This window comes from Vigna umbellata, chromosome 1 (assembly GCF_029865625.1).
Source record: "Vigna umbellata cultivar VRB3 chromosome 1, Vumbellata_1.0, whole genome shotgun sequence".
NCBI lineage: Eukaryota > Viridiplantae > Streptophyta > Magnoliopsida > Fabales > Fabaceae > Vigna > Vigna umbellata.
The window spans coordinates 10,532,283-10,548,255 of NC_142165.1; the positions used below are offsets into that span (position 1 = coordinate 10,532,283).

A 15,973-nucleotide genomic window follows, 5' to 3' on the forward strand; every position below is an offset into this window, starting at 1 on the left:
AAAACTTTTTTTAACCTATATTAAAGACTTTTATATACTAACAATTTTATCTAAATGGTGTCATATAATTAATAAATTCAATAACATTTTGATAATTTTGAAGATTACTTGCTAAAGAAATACAAAATTAGGTTTTCCTATTTTATTTGTTTCATATAATTATTAGGTTTCCTTAAGTTTAATATCTTGTTTTCTTTACAACATATTCCATGCAAGTTTATTTAAATAATTGCTTTAATTGAACTATAATTTATATTTAATCATTCATTGAACTGTACTTACATTTGAAGATACTTTTGCTTAAATTTATCAAATATATTTTTTATATTGATAAGACTACAAATATTATATGAAGATAAAATATCTCAAATTTAAGAAAAATACAGACTTAAATTATAAATAATATCCATCTTTATGTACACTACTTTTCTTTATGAGCATCTATTTATCAGTTGCTAAGTATATGTACCTTTCGTACATCAATCATTCTCATGTCATAATCATACACCAATTAAAGGAAAGCGGAGTTATATAGAATAAAGTCCAAAGGGAATACTGATCTTTGTGCAATGATTTTTTTTTTGGAAGTACAATGAAGTGAAAAGAATAACAAAAAATAGAAAAATAATTTATATATTAATTTATTGAATGATACCATGATAAACAAAATGGGAAACATAAGAAAAAGTGAAATTGAAGTATGATAGAAAGGAAAAAACAGGGTAAACAGTTGATACTTTTTTTCCCAATATAAGCAGAGGCAGAGGAGTGGAACAGAGCACACCAAAACAAGAGCTGAAGTTACATGAGAGTGATGACATTCTCCGTCTTCAAACTTCTTCTGTCTTCATTCCTTCTCTGCAGTTTCTTGCAGGAACCCACCAATGCCCTTAGAAAGGCAAGTAACCTCTGCATTGCATTTCATGTTTTCACTGTTAATATATTGAACAGATGTAACATAGAAATATGATCATGGGTGCTCTGTTTTCAGACGTACATTGTGTACATGGGAGGACACTCTCATGGTCCAGACCCTTCTCCCACTGATCTTGAAACAGCAACAAATTCCCATCATGAATTACTCGCTTCAGTCTTAGGAAGGTAATACAACTAACACATTTGTTCTGTTAAATTAATGTTATCCAGACATTGGCATTTATTAAAGTCTGTTACTTTAACAGTCATGAGGACGCAAAGGAAGCAATTATGTACTCTTACAACAAGCATATCAATGGCTTCGCGGCCTTGCTCGAAGAGGAAGAAGCAGCAGAAATAGCAGGTAAGAAGATATTGTTTGTGTGATTATTTGCATGTCCCTCATTTTGTACATATATTGAAGCCACCTGATTTTGGTCTGAAACAGAGTACCCAGAGGTAGTTTCTGTTTTCTTGAGCAAAGAGCACAAATTGCACACTACCAGGTCATGGGATTTCCTGGGACTGGAAAAGAATGGAAAAGTTTCTGAAAACTCTGCTTGGACCAAAGCAAGATATGGGGAAAACACAATCATAGCCAACATTGATACAGGTATGCTTGCTCTTTATTTAAAACTTATGGTGATGATCACCCATAAAAGTTTGAGAGATGAAAGACCTGCACCACTTGGTGTACACAGACCCCTTCTATACTAATAAGTGGTATTTTTATATCATGTGACATTTTTAAATTGAAATATTTATTTAATCAAATTCACAATAATCACATTTTGTTATAATATATTTTAAATCTTTTTCAAGTCTACTATAATATAATAATTAATAAAATTATGCCTATAATTAAGGGCTATTATTATTCTTGGCTTAGAGACAATAATTTTTAAAATAATACTCATTTAACCAATTATTCAACAAAACTAATTATATTTTAGATGTATGTTAACTTAATTTCATTTAGTCAAAAGCTTCCGAGAAACACTATTTTATTAACTATAAAAGAAATCTCCAAACTATTAATATCATTCTTAATTTAATCATCATAATTTTGAAATTAAAATATCATTTAATCAAATTCCTTAACGCAGTTAACCATGTCTTATAACCACATTAAATAAATTTTTAAATACATCCATTCCACTCTTGGTGGTGCATTGTTAGTATCGTTGTTCAATATCATTTCTCTTTCTAAAACTGTTAAAAGTGAAAAATAAATTTTTTGCATACGAATAGATAGTAATAAAAAAAATACACAAGAGTTATACTTTAATTACATTTCATCCCAAAACAAAGACTTTTTAATACCGAGGTTGTTTAATTGATGCTGCCCTGAATCTTCAAAAAGAAACCTATTTATAGGTTGTTGTTCTATGACAAAAATATTGTTCCCAACATTACCATTATAAAGGATAACAAATGCTTTTAAGCACATTACTTACTCATAATTGCTTTCTTAAACTGATTTTTTATTGAATATTTCATTGAAAGTATAACTAAAAAAATATAAGTATAGCTCAATGATTAAATAGTATACCAGGAAGAAAGAAAAGTACATATAAATTTCAAACCTTAAACTAAGTAAAATTATATAATTAGAAAATGCTAAAATAATTATCTCGCGATTCTCTTTAATTAATAAATTCATATTAATATTTGTAAGTTGATAAATGTTGGATCTTTCATCAGAGAGGAGTCATAAGTATACTTTTAATTTAAAATCTTAAAATCTTTATAAATAATGAATTTATAAATATACTTCTAATAGTTTGCTATTGAAATTTGAATTTGTATCTATATGTTGAGTGATGTATAGAGACCCCATTATTCTATACATTTTTATGCTAATTCACTTACGGTTGAGCAGGAGTTTGGCCGGAGCACCCAAGCTTTAACGACAAAGGATACGGCGCAGTACCTGAAAAGTGGCGTGGGAAAGGTGTTTGTGAAATTGACAGTTATAACACTACACAGAAAAATTTCTGTAACAGGTCAATTTTCTTTCATATTTCAATCATCGTAAAGCGAAAGATTACTTTGCCCATGTATTAGTATATTATTGCTGCAATGTTTATCATTGAAAAACGGTGTCGTGGTATGGGTAATGTGGTAGAAGCTAACATGGTAGAAGATTCAGGAAGTTGATTGGAGCAAGAATATTCTTGAAGAATCGGGAGGCGGAAGGTGGGAAGATTGAGAGAGCGTTCCGCAGTGCACGTGACTTCGTAGGGCATGGGAGCCACACTTTATCAACCGCAGGTGGTAGATTTGTTCCTGGTGCGAATGTAGAACGTAATGGCAGAGGCACTGCTAAGGGAGGGTCCCCAAAAGCTCGCCTTGTGGCCTACAAAGCATGTTGGAATAAACTGGACACAGGAGGGTGCCACGAAGCAGATTTACTGGCAGCATTTGATCATGCAATTTATGATGGCGTTGATGTCATCTCCGCCTCTATTGGTTGGAACGAGCCCTACACGGAAGCTCTGTTAACTGACGGTATTTCTATAGGATCATTCCATGCAGTCGAAAAAAATATTGTCGTTGTTTGCTCTGCTGGAAATGATGGCCCCTCACCTTCATCTGTCACAAACGTCGCACCCTGGTCCTTCACCGTTGCTGCCAGCACCATGGATAGGGATTTCCTCAGCACCCTTGCTCTTGGCAAGGACAAACACGTTCAGGTATCATCTTTCTATCCTATCTCAACGTGCATCTGTACTTTTGTTTTATTAACTTAATAATTTCACTGCACTTCTATCAGGTTGCCAGTCTTAATCGAGGCTTTCGACGAAATGAGCGAAAGTTCTATCCCATCATATTTTCTGTCAAAGCAAAGCTTCGTAATGCCTCCGCTGATGACGCGTAAGCTCTATTTTTGTTTCCCAGCATTGCTTCAAACACTTATACTCGTTGCCTCACATGTGTATGTTGGTGCAGGCGTGTTTGCAAACCGGGAACTCTTGATCCTACCAAAGTAAAAGGGAAAATACTTGTCTGCCTTCGAAGTGATAAATTACAATCTGTTAAAGAGGGTGAACAGGGTAAACTTGCCGGTGCTGTGGCAGTCTTGGTGCAGAATGATAAGGAAAGTGGAAATTTACTTCTGGCCGAAAATCAAGTTTTACCTGCTGGAAGTATAAGTGGAACGGATACTAATTATGCCAATGGTACAGCCGCCGGTAAAAGCAGCGGTGGCGGGTAAAGTCATATATTATTACGTCGAATTAATTCTGTGTGTGTATAACGAAGTATTATGAATTTATAAATATTTTGCAGGATATTTGCCTACTTGAGTGCTGCAAAAACACATCTAAATGTAAAGCCAGCTCCAATCATGGCTGGATTCTCATCTAGGGGTCCTAGTCTGGTGCAACCGTTGATACTAAAGGTCTATAATTTATATTTACATTTTGTTATAGAAACATGGGAAGATGCGTGATTTTTGATTTGTAAGGTACTTTGTTTCTTAATTTGTTTCAGCCTGACATAACTGGTCCGGGTGTGGGTATAATTGCTGCCTTTTCACAAGCCGCCGGCCCATCTAATCTTGCATCAGATACAAGAAGGACTCTTTTTAATGTGCAACAAGGAACCTCTATGGCCTGTCCTCATATTGCTGGCATTGCGGGTCTTCTCAAAACGTACCATCCAACCTGGAGTCCCGCAGCCATCAAATCTGCTATTATGACTACAGGTACACCATGCATTCTTAACAAAATGTTTTCTCGTATTCATAAAATACAAAACGTTGATGTGAGACATGTTATGTGGAAAAGAATTGGTGTCTTATTAACAACCATGCTCTTGATTGATTTCAGCTACTACTTTAGATAACACGAAGAAACCAATTCAGAACGCATTTGATAAGGTAGCAACTCCATTTGAATACGGTGCCGGACACGTTCAACCTAACCTTGCAATAGAACCTGGACTCGTTTATGATCTAAACACAACTGATTACTTGAATTTCTTATGTGCTTCTGGTTACAATCAAGCCCTTCTCAAGTTTTTTGCCAATTTGGAAGTCCCTTACAAATGTCCAAAGTCTTTCAAAATTGAAGATCTTAACTACCCTTCAATTACAGTACATCATCCCACTTCAAAGCCTAAGCATGTTACTCGCACTGTTACAAACGTTGGGCCTCCAGGGAAATATAATGTGAGTACTAATCCACCCAAAGGGGTTAAGATTGTTGTTGAACCAAGTTCCTTGACTTTTAAGAAAACCGGAGAAAAGCAGACGTTTCGTGTTACTCTGCAGGCAATTGGAGTGCCCCATGGGTTACCCTTATTTGGGAATTTATCTTGGACAGATGGCAAACACACAGTAACCAGTCCAATCACCGTGCTTTAACCTTAGATATTACTATTGTCCTTGTTTTGTTGTGATGTCATTTTTGTGTGTTTGCGATTGGTGTTTCTTGGGTTGTTAAATAAGAGTGTTTCCTACTCCTTTTGTTTCGAACCCTGTCACTAAAATAAGGTGTGTTAAGTTTTGAACTTTTTTGCATTGAGCTTGTTTGTAAAAAGCACAATCACTTATGGAACTTGTGCTTTTGAAATTGAGACCCATCTCTAAATAATATTCAATATTTTCAAGTTGATACTCATCTCTCTCTCTCTCTTTCTCTAACAAATTAAAACTTAAGAAATATTTAAGAATCTTTATTGATATTAATCTTTAAAAGGTTGCGATCATGATGCAAGGTACTCACCGTTATAATCCTATATAAATAATATGAATATGTTTCATTAAATAAAACCCTATAGCTAACTCAATATATATCATCAAAATAATAATAATAATTAATTAAAAATGATGACCTGACAAGTAATTTATAAGTCCTACTAAGTTAATTTAATTTATTTTGGAAAATAATAATTTTTCTTTTTAGCTTTTTTAATGAATTTTTTATATAGTTTTTTATAAACAATTATTTCATAAAACCCCAATATTGTATAATTTAACAAGAACATCTTAACTTCATATTTCTATTACGATGAGTTAGACGAAGACTTGATATAGTCATTACCATATCTCTTATGGTTCCCACAATTTGGATTCTGATGTTAATAATGGTAGCGACAAAGGTACTTGTTTAAGTATAACTATATTTATTTATATTAAATGAAAGACTGATGATATAATAAAATAATATAAAATCAATCTTATAAAATTAACCTAAAAATGAAGTGCATATCTTACTATTCTATTTTATTACTTTATCTATATGTAATCATATGTGTATTTTCAATGTATGAAAAGTTAATAAAAGAAGCAAAATAAAGAAAAAGGATGTGTGGGCAGTTATTTTTTTTTCTTAAGTAAATTAAATATAATATACAAAAAGAGAACTTTTATAAAAGGAAAAAGTTAAGGAATCTTTCAAAGTTGGCGATTAAGGATCTATATAAAATGTCATATATGTCGAATTATACTTTCCTGATTAAGATATCGCACTAGTGCAGCGAGGGGCTTTTACCGCGGTTCATTTTCACTATACGTCACCGCGGCATATTCAGCCGCAGTAGTAAGTCAGACACTTTAGGCCGCGGTTATAATCGCGGTATATAACTTGATGAATATGCCGCGGTTGTCTAGGAAACCGCTGCGTAAATTCATTTTTTTTAAAAAAAAAATTAAAAAATACACTATATGCCGCGGTTCAACCGCGACATATAGACCGAAGAATATGCCGCGGTTAGTGTCAAAACCGCGGCCATATATCTCGTTTTTAAGAAAAACGAATCACTATATGCCGCGGTTGTGGTTAGAACCGCGGCATATTTCCCTGCAGTTTTTTAAAATTGCAGGTCTGTTTTTGTGATATCCACTACCACAAAAACAGACCTGCATATAAAAACATGTACACAAATTCAATTTCAACATAACAAACACATGTTCAAATGTATTTCAACATCAAATAAAGTACAAAGTCTAAGAAAATTCTATCTAATCAAATGCATTGTTTAAATCTAAATCTAAGAGCTATTGTATAATCTAACTATATACTTCGCAGCAGCGTTCCTAATGAATAATAGTGACTTCTCAGGAACTGGTGTAGTAGTCTTGAATCTCTGCAAAAGACAATTCATTTTAATTAGTGTATATGAATTCAACATTTGTTAAAAAATCAAAATTTGTTAAAGTTAAATATTACCGTTTCCCAGCGACTTGTGATGTGAGAACGAACAATATGGGTCATCCAATACATTACATAGTATCCACACTCATATGACCCATTTTGTCTGTTACACTACAATATATCATCACAGTTGATAATAGTTAGTGAATAACATTTGTTATAAAACAATTATAACAAAGTATGACTTTAGCATATGTCAAACCTTGAGAGAAATCCAAGCAATCTTTCTACTATTAACAATTGATCTCCCACCCATCATCATAGTTGCTGGAATAGAACTGTATATAAAAAAAAGGTTTTAGCATTCAGTTATATAACAAAGAAAGTCCAAACATTGAGGTTCTTACCAATCAATTGCTTGTTTGAGTTGTGGGGGAGGAGGCCTGTGCAATGAGCAGAACCACAAAGCATAGTTGTCTTGCATAGACATAACAAGAAGTTGCCAATGGCGCCTGAAATTCATAATAACGTAACTATTAAATATTAAAATCACATATGGAACATTATTATGTTAACAAAGTTCACTTACCCGGATATATAAGGCAAAAAGTATATTTTCTTGCCCCTTCCAAAACTCCTTATCAGACTCATGTTGATATGCTCAAAATCATTTGATTCATGAATTGATTGGGGATCAATGAATCCATAATCATCAGAACGCCCCAACTTGTTACTGACCCCAGACATATACCTGAAATAAAAAATTAACTTTGATATAAGGATACTTGATATAGGACACGCATGTATCCTTTTATACTCCATACCCATTGGACAAAGAATTTTCTTCGCATCATAATTACGAGTGGGCAGTGTATTTCCATCTGGCAACATTTCATTCAACAACGTCAACAGTTCTGTAAAACTCTTATCAGTCCATCCATTGCTCGCCTTCAAATTCATGAGCCTTAACACCGCTGATAAACGTGTGAACTTAGTTGAACCGACATACAAAGGTGTTTCTGCATCAGTCGACATCGTCTCATACACATGAGCTTTGGCAAAATTTTCTGCTCCAACATCGCGGATCATGTCCTCCAATTTGTCTTCATCCGGTCGATCTTCTTCCATGGCGGAATCAGTAACATTTACACTTTGAGAGTCAGTGGGAAAATCCATTTCTTCGCCGTGCCAGATCCATGTTGTATAGCATCTTAGAAAACCATCACATATAAGATGTTCTCTAATTTGAGTTGCGTTCAACTTTCTCCCATTCAAACAGTTCACACAAGGACATCTAAACTTCACTTCATCATCAGTTCTCCCCTCATTACGTTGCGCAAATTGTATAAATTCCTCTACACCTCTCTCGTACTCAGCACTAATACGTGGTAAATTAATCCAATTTCGATCCATATTCCTAAATATTACATAAAAAGATAAACTACTAAAAATCAAACATACAATTTCATACATATCATTGGAACTTCATACAAACTATAGCAATTTCAAGCATTACCAAAATTAAAGTTTACCAAAACTATACAAACTTCATACATTACCAAAACTATAGCATTATGCAAAAACTAATGAAGAAATCACGTTAAGAATGCAAAAGGGCATAAATACCTCGAAGACGAACGGCGAAAACGCTTGGTGCAAAGAAAACGAAATCGCAGCGGAGAGGAAATGACGCGTTTCAAACGATTTTGATCGGTTAAAACTGTTTTTTCTCGTCAAAAATGAATAATGACCGAACAATATAAGGTTTAAACGGTGAAAAATGAGCAAACGGAGATGAACAGAGACGGAGGGAGCGAAAACGCGAAACAGAGACGTGAGGAAGACGACACTGTTCCAAGTTTTAATTTTTAACTCTGAACGGGGGAATCTACCGCGGTTCACTACTTAACCGCGGTATAAGAGGGGTATATGCCGCGGTTTAACCCCCAACCGCGGCATATACTAATTTAAAAAATTATCCTAAATGGCATTTTTGAAATTATTTTCAAACTATATGCCGCGGTTCAGCGGGCAACCGCGGCATATACATCGAAATATTTCAAATATATATTAAACTAATTTCAGATAAGAGAATATGTCGCGGTTGCTCGTAGAACCGCGGCATATACCCCTGTAACGTGCTGAACACAACTGTCTCCCCAACTGCCTTCTGGGGAATTTCAGAAGTTACAGGGTGTATATGCCGCGGTTGTTCAGAGACCCGCGGCATATACACCCTGTAACTTCTGAAATTCTCTGACTGGCAGAGAAGTTGAGAAATTACAGGTGGTATATGCCGCGGTTCTCTAGAGAATCGCGGCATATACCCTTGTAACTTTTCAAATTCTCTGACCCAGTCAGCACCTGCAATAAATTGGCAGGGGTATATGCCGCGGTTGTCCAGAAAACCGCGGCATATACTCTGTTATTTAATTTTTTTATCATACGTGGCGTCAAAGGCAATGGTTGACTGGAGTATATGCCGCGGTTGGGAGTAGAACCGCGGCATATATGTTCGATTTATTTACAAAACTGCCACCGCGCACCATTATGCTGCGGTTTCCGTTGAACCGTGGCATAATGTGCGCTGTAAAAACCCAATTTTTTACTAGTGTCGGTTCTGTCATTCTTCTATTAAAAATGTGAAAAGGATCTATAGTTCAATATTGTAGTAAAACATTAAAATAATAAAATCGATTATATAAATAGTATAATAGTTAAAATAAATGATATAATACAAAACATGTAAAAATTAATAATATAAAAAAGTAAAACCCCACCTCATATCATATGTAAAGGATAAGAAACATTATATTATGAATTTCTTTTACAATAAAAGGGTAAAGATAATTTAAGAACTTAAAAAGTTTAACATGATTTTAAATAGCGTGTTAAAAATCATTGCAACTAATAAAAGAAAATTTATTTATCAGACACTGCTGATATAATCATACAAGCTTTTTAATTTACAGATAACATTAAAATTTGACACATTTTTAGATAAAATGGTCACAAAAATATAATTTTTTGTATTTTTTAAGAAAAAAGAAAGAAATAAAATTAGATAAAAATAGTATTAAATGAGTGAAAAATTTAAGTATTTCAAACTATCATTATTCTTAAAAATTATAAATATCGGGCATAAATTAAATTTACGGATTGCATTAAAACTTAATATGTCAGGTTAGAATATGATTGAAGATGACTTTTTATTCTCGAACCACCATCCGACTATAAACAAATAAGCACAAAATTATTTGATTCAAATCAATTTTCATTGGTCATAATCCAAGTAAACTGTGACAAAAAAAACTTTATAACATAGTTCCACTATGATATGTTATTCAACGAAATTATACAAAAGCAAAAATATAAAAGATATAAAATACCATACAGATATAAAAAAAATTTATCAAATTAATTGAATCGTTAAAGGATAATAAAAATTATTTAAGTAAAATAAAAATTTATTCAAATAAAACAAAAATTAATGATTAAAAAAATAAAGAAAATAAATTTTAAACATTACATAGTGAATACAGAGTTTATGAAATTAAACTCTTAATTGAAAAAACAAGAAAAAATTGAGGAAAATAATATAGAATTTATAATATCACATCCACGATAAAATGACAAATCATAAAAAAAATAATATTATGTTATATTATCTTAACACATTTGTATTTATTTAAGGATGTGTTGTCAACATTTATATTATATCCTGTGTTATCTAATTAAGAAAGGATTATATTGAGTTGTTGTGCTTTTCGAAAAAAGTGAAAATAATAAAATATTAAAAAGTTAATGATGAAAGAAAAGACACTTTTACATGGAAACACTTTTTTCCTCCTTTAGAAATTTAGGATATTTTCACAAAGAGGACAGGTTACACACGTAATCCCTATCCTCTAACAATCCTATCACGACTTTGAGTCAAGGTAAAGAATTGATTGTACATTTTAAAAAAAATTAAATAGATTTGATTTACATTTAAAAAAAAATTAAATAAAAAAACTGGTTTCTATTACTTTTAAATTCATACCGGAAAATCTAACATGTTTGATTATTATAGATTGAACTAAACATTTATTGTATAATTTTTGTGTTGATTATATTGTCAGTTCTTGATCTTTGTGTTGTTCAACAATTATTGTAGAGTTTTTAAAATAAATAATCATGAACATAAAAGAAATTTGGTGACTTTATAGGTCTTCCTCAATCTTATGATGGGGTCATTATCATTTTTCAGATGGTTGAAAGGAATATGAGTTTTAAGTCTTCTTTTCATATAATAATGACTAACATTCATATATGTTCATTTGAGTTTATGAGCATCACATTGATATATGATAATTTAAATTTATGGATGTGTTTGAATAAGCCTCTTTATAAGCATTATTAAGAGAGAAAAGGTAAGATTATATTTGAATTATTTTTATAAATATTTATAAGAAAGAAAAGGTTAAATTAATTTTTTCATAAACTAAAAAAAGTTTATGTTTATATTTATTCATGAACTAAAAAAAGTTTATGTTTATAGATATCAAAAATTTTCTTCATATATTCTACTCCTAAATGTTTATATTTATTCATGATAAATAAAATATACTTCATGTCAATGTAACCTACAATCTCGTTTTATCAAAATTTAAAAAAAAATAATTAAAATACAATAATTATTTTTAATATTTAGTCATTTCATTATATTTTAAAAATTGAGAACGTTCAGTTTGTTTATATTTTTAGCATAACATAACCATTTTTCACTTTAACTTTCAGAAAAAGTAGAGTGTAAATGCAATGTGTCTTTGGTCAATAATTTATGTAAGAACATTCACATTGAACCTGAGAAGCTTTTCTACTATAGTATTTCACTATATAACTCCGTCTCCATGTCCAACATCTTTGTAGTATACCATACCTCAATCATCGAGTACCTCAAACATGGTCTTCACTGTGCTTTCAGTAGCTCTCTGTTCACTGTTAGGCCTCCATTTTTTCACCATTTTTTCTTCTGCTGCCACCATTGATGAAAACCAAGTGAGGGAAGCAGGTGCTTTACTTGAGTGGAAAGCTAGCCTTGACAACCAAAGCCAAGCTTCTCTGTCTTCATGGACTGAAGGTGTGAATCATTGCAAGTGGAAAGAAATCATTTGTGACAAATCCAACTCTGTCACCACTATAAATGTAGCAAATCATGGCCTAAAAGGTACTCTTCACACTCTCAACTTCTCATCTTTTCCAAACCTGCTAACTCTGGATGTCAGTAACAACAGTTTCAGTGATACTATTCCTCAACAAATTGCTAACCTGTCCAGAGTTTCTGAGTTGATAATGAATAAAAACAATTTTAGTGGTCCAATCCCCATTTCCATGACCAAGTTGTCTAACTTGAAGATTCTAAACTTGGAATACAATAGCATTTCTGGCCCTCTTCCTGAAGAGATTGCAGAATTGAGGAACTTAGAGAGTCTGTTATTTGAATCAAATCACCTTTCTGGTACCATTCCTCCAACAATTGGAAGGATGGCCAACCTTGTCGAACTTAATCTTCAACTCAACCATATCAATGGTACAATCCACCCTTCAATTAGAAACTTGACAAATTTAAAATTCCTCAGGCTCCAAGAAAATATACTCTATGGCCCCATTCCACATTTCATAGGAGAGATGACCAATTTGCATGTTCTTGAAATCGATCAAAATAGATTTACAGGACAAATTCCTCCCAATATTGGAAACTTGACAAAGATGGTCAATTTGTCCTTGGCCGGTAACATGCTTTTTGGACCAATTCCTCCCTCCCTGGGAAACTTGGTCAATCTAATGGCCTTAGAACTTTCCAGGAACAATCTTTCCGGAGTTGTTCCTCCCAGCATGGGAAATTTGTCAAACCTCAACTATTTACTTTTGCATACCAACAAACTCGAAGGCCGATTACCACCAGGAATGAATAACTTCACCAATTTAATAAACTTACAACTAGCTGGAAATAGTTTTACTGGCCCTCTGCCCCAACAAATTTGCCTTGGTGGGTCACTAACGTCTCTCAGTGCTGAAGGTAATAATTTCACGGGTCCAGTTCCAAAAAGCCTGAAAAATTGCTCCAGTCTTACTAGACTCAGACTAGAAGGAAACCGGTTGAGTGGAAATATATCAGATGATTTTGGTGTTTATCCATTGTTGTATCACATTGATCTGAATGGGAATAATTTGTACGGCGACATTTCTCCAAATTGGGCAAAGTGTCCTAGTCTCAAAAGCCTTATAATGTCCAACAACAACTTAACCGGTAGTATACCACCAGAACTCAGCCGGGCACCCAATTTAACAATTCTTGACTTGTCTTCAAATCATTTAACTGGGAGAATTCCAAAAGAACTCGGGAAGCTGACATCTTTATTGAAGCTATCAGTAAGCAACAATGAACTTTCTGGCTCCATTCCTACAGAAATAGGTGCTTTGTCGAAACTTGACACTCTGGAGCTTTCGGCAAATAATTTAGATGGTGCAATTCCAAAACAGTTGGCAGAGTTATTCAACTTGATTCGCTTGAACTTGAGCAACAACAGATTGACAGAAAGCATTCCCTTGGAATTGGGTCGTTTGCAATCTCTTGAAAGCCTTGATCTTAGTGTCAATTTGTTAAATGGAGAAATACCATCTTCACTTGCAAGTATGCAAAGGTTGGAAACGCTAAATCTCTCTCACAACAATCTCTCTGGAGGCATTCCATCTAATTTTAAGGATGGCTTGAAAAAGATTGACATATCTAACAACCAATTGGAGGGTCCAATTCCTAACAGTCGGGCCTTTCGCAATGTTTCATTTGATGCATTGAAAGACAATAAAGGCTTGTGTGGAAATGTCCACGGTTTGGTGCCTTGCAACAGTCGTATTGGTAAAGTGAAAAGAAATGTCACCATGTTGGCATTAGTCCTTACTTTGGGTGCTCTACTTCTGGTAGTACTCGTGGTTGTAGTTTTGTTTTGTATTCGCTACAGAAGAACAATAACAGAAGGCAAAAAGGAGGATGCTAAAGAAGAAGAAACTCAGGAACATTATGCCATATGGAGTTATGATGGAAAATTAGTGTATGAAAATATCATTGAAGCCACAGAGAATTTTGATGACAGATATCTTATTGGAGTAGGAGGGTCTGCATCTGTTTATAGGGCTAAATTACCCACAGGACAGACTGTTGCTGTGAAAAAGATTCATGCTGCACCCGATGAAGAAACACCGGATTTAAAAGCTTTTATGACTGAGGTTAAAGCCTTGGCAGAAATCAAGCATCGTAACATTGTGAAGTCGCTTGGATATTGTTTACATCCACGTTTCTCCTTTTTGGTTTATGAGTTCCTAGAGGGTGGTAGTTTGGATAGAGTACTCATGGATGATGTACGTGCAACAACGTTTGATTGGAACATGAGGGTAAAGGTTGTTAAAGGTGTCGCTAATGCTTTGTATCATATGCATCATGGTTGCTTTCCTCCTATCATTCATCGAGACATATCAAGCAAGAATGTTCTTGTAGATTCGGAATACGAAGCAAAAATTTCTGACTTTGGAACAGCTAAAATTCTGAATCCTGATTCACGCAATTTAACAGCTTTTGCAGGCACATATGGGTATGCTGCACCAGGTTAGACCCTTTTGTTCTTAAGCATTGATTCCTATATATGCATAATTCAGTAACAAGTTCTTCTGCTACTTATTGTATAACATTATCTTCATGTATTTGGTCAATTACAGAGCTTGCTTATACAATGGAAGTGAATGAAAAATGTGATGTGTTCAGTTTTGGAGTGCTTTGCTTTGAAATAATGATGGGAAAGCACCCAGGAGATCTCATTCCATCGTTGTTTCCATCTTCTGAAACAACATCAGCGTATAATTTGCTGTTGAAGGATATGTTGGACCAAAGACTACCCCTTCCAGAGAATCCAGTTGATGAGGAGGTGATTTTGATTGCCAAAGTAACATTTGCTTGCTTAAGTGAAACTCCACGTTTTCGTCCAAGCATGGAACAAGTGTATAACGATTTTGTGATGCCAAAATCATCTTCGCTCAATTCACTCTCCATCGTCACACTTGCTCAACTTGTCAATAACTGAACCTTCTTTTCTGCTGTGGTGTAAGGTTTTCTTACATTCATGTTTTCTGTAAGCGTGTTTGATGTAGTTTCTGCAATTGTTATGTTTGTTTCATCAAATAAATAGTGCGATTTTAAGGGGAAGTAATGTTTTTGGTTTTCATAAAAAAAAAAAAATTTGTAAAAAAGGAAAAAATATTTTGGATTCCTGTATTTTTTTTCTTTTGGTTATATTTTTTAAATTAATGAATTTGGCTTTCTAACTTAAAAAAACGTGATTTTTTTAGTTATATTTAAATTTAATGTGTAACATCCCAAAATATAGTAATTACCATAAATTAGAACTAATCACATTTACATGATTAAACAGTGCAGTCTTAACTAAAACAACTATCAAAGCCGAACGTTAATTAAATACAGGGTTCAAAGATTAATAATACAATAACAACCAAGGCCCGATGACGAACGGTTTACAGAAGCTAATAACCGAACGTCCAAAAATTTAAGTAAACTAAGTCTACTGTACGATCTAAGTCTCGGCCTTCACTTCGACGTCCACCAGGTTCTCTTCTTCAATCACTTCTTCCAAAAGAGTATCTCCATCTGCTCACATCCACACGGATGATCATTGCATGGACAAGACAGACGTACATAAACAGTAGACAACACAAGGAAACGCAAGGGTAAGCTTAGGAAATTTAATTCATACAACCATCATACAATTTAACATGTACAAATAAACATACAAGACATACAACAATTTATCAGCATAGAAGTAATCATTCAAGCTCTCACAAGACCGACCGTCCGGACTGTATGAATCCATGTATCTACAGGCGTTCGTGCACTCGGGTGATGTGAT

At 33.6% G+C, this 15,973-nt stretch overlaps 2 protein-coding genes across 2 annotated transcripts; both read left to right on the forward strand.

The window, feature by feature from the left end:
- The first annotated feature begins 740 nt into the window (after nt 1–740).
- LOC148204598 (subtilisin-like protease Glyma18g48580) lies at nt 741–5,538 on the forward strand. Its single transcript, XM_088094133.1, has 11 exons — nt 741–898; nt 992–1,101; nt 1,182–1,279; nt 1,364–1,528; nt 2,798–2,921; nt 3,068–3,611; nt 3,692–3,792; nt 3,868–4,128; nt 4,207–4,318; nt 4,411–4,624; nt 4,749–5,538. The coding sequence occupies exons 1-11, from the start codon at nt 806–808 to the stop codon at nt 5,282–5,284; spliced, it is 2,358 nt and encodes a 785-aa protein (XP_087950259.1). The 5' UTR covers nt 741–805; the 3' UTR covers nt 5,285–5,538.
- Nucleotides 5,539–11,919: 6,381 nt separating this feature from the next.
- Nucleotides 11,920–15,255, forward strand: LOC148204599 (uncharacterized). Its single transcript, XM_088094139.1, has 2 exons — nt 11,920–14,661; nt 14,772–15,255. The coding sequence occupies exons 1-2, from the start codon at nt 11,961–11,963 to the stop codon at nt 15,131–15,133; spliced, it is 3,063 nt and encodes a 1,020-aa protein (XP_087950265.1). The 5' UTR covers nt 11,920–11,960; the 3' UTR covers nt 15,134–15,255.
- The last annotated feature ends 718 nt before the right edge of the window (nt 15,256–15,973 follow it).